Source organism: Gastrolobium bilobum, unplaced genomic scaffold (assembly GCF_033153095.1).
Source record: "Gastrolobium bilobum isolate Gb01-03AN ecotype WA unplaced genomic scaffold, APGP_CSIRO_Gbil_v1 utg6195, whole genome shotgun sequence".
NCBI lineage: Eukaryota > Viridiplantae > Streptophyta > Magnoliopsida > Fabales > Fabaceae > Gastrolobium > Gastrolobium bilobum.
This window is the reverse complement of record NW_026898878.1, coordinates 594,952-602,908: the sequence shown is the minus strand read 5'-3', so window position 1 is coordinate 602,908 and position 7,957 is coordinate 594,952. Positions and strand designations below refer to the sequence as shown.

Here is a 7,957-nt window from a genome sequence, read left to right as displayed (position 1 = left end):
AATTGTGATAAATGAAAGTCCATCTCTGAGAAATACTACAAGAAGTTGAGTCAAACTACGTAAATTTTGAATGACTACAACACAAACTAAAATGTAGTGATATACTTTTACGACGTTAACTTTTACAAGAGAAATAAATTGATTCCTTTTTTTTTCTATGTGCAACGCACGATATTACACGAGTTAGTTCTTATATGTTTACTTATTTGGGTTTTAATTGATGAAAAACAAATATCTTAACAATTGTAAAGTATAATAGGAACGAATCACTAATAAAAAATACGAATTAATATTTTATTGAGTAAAATTTATAATAACTAAAATTCAAATGAATGAAAAAAATAAGAATCAATATCTCAATAATAAGAACTAAAATCCAATTTGGGAAAATAAAAATATAAAATGATTATATTGAAAATTCATCATAAAAATTAAAATAGGTGAAATTATAAATAAAATAAAATAAAATTATTGTTGTAAAATATTAATTTTTGGAGTAGTTGAATTTTGTATATGTTGGTACTAATGCAATTATTCCCATTTTATGATTTTGTAACCACTACATTAATGGAGCATTAATTTCCTGTTTCATGTTGTTATCTTATATATGGATGGACGCTACTTGCTTTGGGAAACATTAGATAATCATAATCAAAATTGTACCTACTCTTATCTCTTTGATTTATATTCTTTTTTCTCAATTTATTTTGTAACAGGATTTTCCCTATCTCTCTTTTCATTTTATAACGTGTTAGAAACAATATTTTTACGATCTCCAAATAAATGAAATATTTTTTTTTTTTGCAAGGTTTGTATTTTATCATTGATTTCCAATTCATCCTTCTTTTATCAATCTTGTTTTCTTTTTATTTCCAACTTCAAATCTAAAATATCTTATCTACCAACCAAAAAAAAACTTCTTTATCCTCATGAAGTGGTCGTGAGTATTTGACAATATATATCCTTATGCTTCTAAAGTAGTTGTAAGTTGTTGAAAAAACCTTATTGAGTATTTCACAACCTATAACTCATATACTCATGCTCCCGAAGCAATAATTAGTGTTTGGTAATCCTTATTATTAGTTTAAGGATTTTTCAGTAAAGTATTATGGCAAATATCGAAAAGTCTAAATTTCACATCATAGAAGTAAGTGAAAATAATTATAATTTTAGATTTGTTGGTTTAAAAGCAAATTAATAAACCGCTGTTGAAATATCATTATCTTATGCTTGCAAATTCAAAAGTATTGTCTAAAGCAATTACAAACTCTATGAAAGACTCCAACTATTTAGAGGGCTATGAGGGCAGACAAGGATACATTGGGAGATAACACTCTCTATATTCTTTATGCATCTCGAATATGTTCCAAAAGTAGTCATATCGAGAAAAATGGCTCATACAATCTGGTCAATTGGTCTAACTTCATTCTCTGAAGCGAATATCCTAAACTATAATTTTAGACATGAAAATCATGGTCATAATCAATGATCCTAAATATGAATAAACAAGTGCTACTCTAAATTGTTCGAAGGCTCTAAAAGAGATTAGACTGTGTTACCTTGGAGAAATAATCAATGAAGGAAATAAGCCCTCTCAGCAGAATCCTGTCAATGCAATAATATCTCTTCGTAATTATTTCTATGATGATCATAAAGCTAAATATTCAATAGCAAAAAATTCAGTATATCATATAATATTTCGAACAATTTCTAAATTAAAATTATTGATGAAGACATATTAAAGAAAATATTTTATATTTTTTATGCCTCGAATATACTCCTTCAATAACAATATTGAGAGGGGTTTCAAGACATTTGCTTAATATCATGTCATCTTATCGTCGCACAAAACTTTTCATGACAAATTGCTAACCACGACTAATTGGGTTTTTATCATTATCGTGGATGTGGTCGTAGGTATAAGCAGTGTTATTAAACCCGGACCGACCCCGCCGGGTGGACCCGGGAACCGGTGAATCGGTCATATAACAGGTCCGGTTGATGTAACGGACCGGCCATGCATCAGAATCGGTGTGACCCGGTCTGACCCAGCCAGTTTTCATGAAAACCGGTGACCCGACCCGGTTCAAAAAAAAATCAAATTATTTATTTTTTAAAAATAAATAAATCATAATAGACATATTTGAATATTTTTTTTCTTATTGACTTACATAAGTTATGTACTTACAACACTAATATTATCTCAATTATGCACTATTCAGAAAATTTTGATTTGATTTATAGTTAGAGATGTCGTTTTCTGAACCTAAAGCCCTATATCACGATCATTATATTTTTGTTTGATCCTTTATTGAATAATAATATGTGATTTATTATTTTTTATATTAAAATATTTGAAATTTTTATCATTTTTTTAGATATTTGAGTATGCTTATAATTTTTTAATATAAATAATAAAAATACATATATTTACCGGGTCATGCGGTTGAACCAGTGACCCATTGGTTGAACCAGTGATCCACTGACCCAGTACCTCGATCGAGTCAATGACCGGGCCGGTTTAATAACATTGGGTGTAAGTATTACCGTGGATATCGCCATACAATATTTGGCATCATGATAATCCTAAAAGTGGTAGCTATTCAGATAAATTGATTTTGCAAAAACCCACGCTTTTAGGTGATTAATGGGTATTGATGACAAGTAAATCAGGGAATGAATATGATAATATGAACAAGGAGTAACTTAGTGATATGAATAAATTTAATTAAGCATGTGATTTGGAGTATTTAGACACTTCTTGAGAGAAAAGTGTGAATAGTAAATTTAATGGGTAAAATATTGTAGTGAAATTTACCCGAAAAACTCATAAATAAGATAATTACATGATAAATATTTGAGAGTCCAATTATGTCGAACCAGTCATGTAAGTACAAAATATTATTACGTAAATTATTGAGTTAAATTAATTAGGGGATGTTATAGATTTAATGGATAATTTCTCCCATCATTACGGGGAGAAAATAATACAAGGTCAAATTCCAAAAAAAAAAAAAGCACACTAGAATTGTCGGAGCACACCAACATTGTCCATTTATATCATTGTGAACTTGAAGTTCAAACATTAATTCACTTGTAGAGTATCGCAAATCATTACAAATATTCTTGTGTGATCAATTGCCCCTGAAGGACATCATGCGAATATAATGACTAATGCATCTAAAGTTTGTTCCTTGACTAAAGGAAATAAAAAATGACACTCCTGAAAAGTCAATGATTGACTAACAACTTCATATTTCTAGAGAAGTGACCCTAAAAGTGGTCTCAATACAGAAAAATTATGATATCTCGTTAAACTCTAAAAATATGAGTGGGTGATATAAAGTAATGTTTGTGTATATGTCGTTGCTTCTAAAAGTAAATATGAAACTAAAGTTTAGTAGCCTATATACATTTATTCATACTCTCATCTTCAACTTGCTCGTGGATGTGAATATGATGTTTCTCATCTGTGCATTTTGTTGTTGTACTATATATGTCTTTATACCGCCTCCACAACGTCCTAAAATGGGGGATAAAAAATGGCTAGGCATTTACGTGAGCTTTTGAAACTATGTGTATAATCAAGTATTTGGAGCCCATAATGGATAACTAGTTTATTGCCCGATTCACTATTATATATTTAGTAAGTGACATTTGCTAGCATTAAAGATAAAGTCAGACGCTTTATGAATTACGAGATTTTTTAAAAAAAAAAACTAAATGAATTATCTTGATCTATGTATAAGTATGACTGAAATTACTAAAGTTCAAAATATTATTAACTTATAAACTTTTGCAAGTCAAATGCCATATGTATTTATTGATCACAAATATATGATTGACTCGTATTCCTCTAGAGAATGCATAATCTATAGTGGAGATTCTAATGTGACAAAATATTATTTGAGTCTACTCAACACCAGAAGCATAAATGACTTATAAGGCCTAAAGACATAAATTAGCTGGAAAAAAATTGCTCATCACACCTCCTAAAGAGGTTAATTTTGAAGAAAACAAATCTGGTGAAATAAATGCATTTGCTAATTATAACAATCCTGAAAATACATAACGACGTAATCTGAATAAATTATAATGATGTGAGAGGAAAATATAATAAAATTGTAAATGTCGATGATGATTGAATAATGAGATCAGAATTCACGTCCCTCCCTCCTTTGATATCTCTTCTTTTCATCATTCTATCTTGTACCACAATTTTCCCTCAAATCTCCTTACATTTTATATCAATTTTTATAAAATTTATATATATATATATATATATATATTAAAGGAAAAGGATGATTGAGTAAACGCGGGTCCTCTGACTCAAAGAACACTTACATGAATTTGTGGACAGCTCACAAACATGAAACCCCTAAATTCGAACTTAATTCATACATAACTCAAAAGCAGAAGACCATCACATAAGCAACTGATGTTTGTATTACAATTTATATGAATATGACAGGTCATATTACAACTTCAATTAGTTTAAAGATAAGTTTAAGATAATCTGTTCAACTAGTAAAAATCATTTACGTTTTTTGGAAAAATGGTATTATACATTACGGCTTTGTTACTCTTCTTTTACATAAGATAATTATCTTATATTGTAGAGAGAAAATAAATGAGTCCCACCATTACAATAAAAAAAAAAAAGATGGGGTACAAAATTTAAAGTGAAAGAGCACAAGAGAAGTCATCTTATGTGAAAGAATAATAATATTTCTTGTACATTATAAATAAATATGAACTTTGTAAAATAAAATGATGTTAATTTAGAGTAGGAAAGTGAAAGAGAAAACTAGTTGAATGTAGACCCGAACGCACCAACCCTAGCCCGGCCCATTATTAGGCTACCAGTTCAAACCCGGCCCATTATAGAATATAGAGTATAAAATATAGAATATAAAACGTCGCCTTTAGACTTCCAAATGAAACCCTAGCCATCGTTGACAGAGACACCAAACGAACGAGCGTGTGTTAGTGTGGTGTTGTGAGTTGCAGCAGCCATGGTAAATGCCATCCTCTTCTCTTCTCCCACTCTGAATTTTCGTGAATTGAAGCATTCTGGTACTCATTGGTTGTTGTTTTTCAGGCAGATGCAGAAACAGAGGTGCAAGGAGTTCCGAAGAAGAGGACGTTCAAGAAGTTCAGTTTCAGAGGGGTGGATCTCGATGCGCTCTTGGACATGTCCACCGATGAACTCGTCAAGCTTTTCTCTGCACGTGCTCGCAGAAGGTAACTTTCATTCTTCTCTTCTCCTTCGAAATCTCTAATGCACCTCTCAAGTGCATCATCACATTTACATTTGCATTTACATTTAATTTCAGGTTTCAACGCGGTTTGACCCGCAAGCCTATGGCACTAATCAAGAAGCTCCGTAAGGCGGTCAGTTTTTTAAATTATTATTATAATTATTATTATTAATTACTGGATTTAACATGATAATTGATCTCGATTGCTGTGATAAACCTAATTAGAGTGATACATCATTGGATCTGTTGTTGGAGAATAGAGAAATATGTAAGAGTAACGTGGTTAATGGTTGAGCAACTAGGAAATTGTTAATATAGGGAAGTTGTGCAAAAAAACAAGTTCTTAATTTTTAAAAGTAGTTATTGTTGATGAAGGAGAAACTTGGCACAATTTTTAGTGGTTAATGTTCTAGCTATGTAACTCAAGAGGTTACATGTTCAATATATTTAATGAGCCTCTTGCAAATGTAAGGTAAGGTTGCTTACTATAGACCCGATAATGTTGTAGCTATGTACCTCAGAGGTCACATGCTCAATTTATTTAATGAGCTTCTTGCAAATATAAGGTAACGTTGCTTGCTATAGACCCTCGGAACGTTTCCCTGGATAGTGGGATTCCCTAGATAGCAGGAGTTTTATAGCATCAGGTTGCCCTTTTCAATTTTTAGTTAGTTTTTTTTTTTTTTTTTGTATAGGAAGGTTATCAATTGTGCTTCAGTAGCAAATTTCTGATGTTTGCTGTGCCTGGCCGCACTGCAATGTTAGAGGTAGGAGTTGTGGCCGTTGCTTGTGTCCGTTGTGGATGCAATTGCTGCAACAGTCAAGCAACGGCAAATTGCTAGCAATGACAAATTTCAAATTTGCCCGTTTTAATATTCTAATGGTTGTTTTTTGGGGTTGTCTTTTTACCGGGTTTTATGAAACCTTGAACTCTCTTTTTCCACTCTCTCAATCCTGATTTTCACTCACATCTCTTACTCTCTTTTCTGCAAAATGTATAGGGATCAGACCTTTTTGTGATAAAAATAATCTTTAGTTGTTTATAGTCTGTTCTGATCATATCCAGCACATTAGAGTTTACATTTTATTAATCACTATGAAAGGCAAAATGGTGTATAATTTTAATCATGGTCTATATGTTGAGACAGAAAAGGGAGGCTCCACCCGGTGAGAAGCCAGAGCCAGTTAGGACTCACCTCCGCAATATGATCATTGTGCCTGAGATGATTGGTAGCATTATTGGTGTTTACAATGGGAAGACCTTCAATCAAGTTGAAATTAAACCAGAAATGATTGGCCACTATCTTGCTGAATTCTCAATCTCTTACAAGCCTGTTAAGCATGGAAGGCCAGGTATAGGTGCTACTCACTCCTCCAGGTTCATCCCTCTCAAATGAAGACATCACAAATGTCCCTTCTTTTTTCTTATGTCAAACTTTCCCTTGTTTAATGGGAATTATTTATTTCTAATTTCTAGTTGATGTTGTTTAGCCTTCTATTATAGCAGTGAACATGAGTTTTGGATTTACATTATATTTATTAATGAGCTTTTTGTACTCCTCCCCTCCCCCTCTCTCTCGATTTAATATGTGGTATTGGAAAATAACTGGATTACATACAAAGGAAATGAAATGGATTACATACAAAGGAAACATGGTGGTGGAATAGAGAGGTGCAAGAGGCAATTAAACATAAGGAGTGCTTTAGATCTGTGCATAAAAGTCCCAGTGAAGAGAACTTGCAAAAGTTTAGATTGGCGAGAAAAAATGCAAAGAAAGCTGTGCGAGAAGCTAGAGGTAAGGTTTTCGACGAGTTGTATAAAAATCTTGGGAGCAAGGATGGTGAAAGAGGTATTTATAAACTTGCAAAGATAAGGGATAAGAAAAGTAAAGACCTCACCCAAGTTAGATGCATCAAGGATGAAAATCAAAAACTTCTTGTGAGAGATGAAGATGTAAATGAAAGATGGTTGAACTACTTCAACAAGTTGTTTAATGGGGATGGAGATACAAGCGAGGTAGACTTGGAGGACGCGTATGATGATATGAATAGAAGATTTGTTTGCAGAATTAATACACATGAAGTTAAGGAGGCTTTAAAGAGGATGAAGACTAATACAGCCTTGGGGCCTGATGGTGTCCCTATTGAAGTGTGGAGAGGCCTGGGGGAGTTGGCAATAAAATGGTTGATCAATCTTTTCAATAAGATTCTCCAGACAAATAAGATGCCTGATGCATGGAGGAAAAGTATGATTGTGCCTATCTACAAAAACAAGGGAGATATACAGAATTGTTCACACTATAGAGGCATTAAGCTAATGAGCCATACTATGAAGTTGTGAGAGAGGGTTATTGAACATCGCTTGAGGAGAGATACTAAGGTTTCTGTAAATCAATTTGGATTTATGCCAGGAAGATGTACCATGGAAGCCATTTTCTTGATGCGACAACTAATGGAAAGATATCGAGAAAAGAAGAAGGACTTGCATATGGTGTTCATAGACCTTGAGAAAGCATACGATAGGGTTCCAAGGAATGTTTTATGGTGGGTTTTGGAGAAGAAAAAGGTTCCATCAAAGTATGTAAAGGCAATCAAGGATATGTATGATGGAGCTACTACATGTGTAAAAGCTTGTAACGGAACATCAAGTTATTTTCCTATCGTGGTAGGTGTACACCAAGGGTCGGTTCTAAGTC

The 7,957-nt window shown here is 32.6% G+C and overlaps 1 protein-coding gene across 2 annotated transcripts; it reads left to right on the top strand.

Annotated features, from left to right (window-relative positions):
- The first annotated feature begins 4,934 nt into the window (after positions 1 to 4,934).
- LOC133284970 (small ribosomal subunit protein uS19x-like) lies at positions 4,935 to 6,861 on the top strand. 2 transcript variants are annotated; one of them, XM_061482119.1, is made up of 4 exons: positions 4,935 to 5,018; positions 5,102 to 5,244; positions 5,337 to 5,391; positions 6,410 to 6,861. In XM_061482119.1, exons 1-4 carry the CDS (start codon positions 5,016 to 5,018, stop codon positions 6,656 to 6,658), a joined length of 450 nt encoding a protein of 149 aa, XP_061338103.1. In that variant the 5' UTR covers positions 4,935 to 5,015; the 3' UTR covers positions 6,659 to 6,861. The 2 variants fall into 2 exon arrangements, with proteins under 2 accessions (XP_061338103.1, XP_061338102.1); XM_061482118.1 differs by having other exon boundaries at positions 5,337 to 5,394; positions 6,410 to 6,851.
- Positions 6,862 to 7,957: the final 1,096 nt, after the last annotated feature.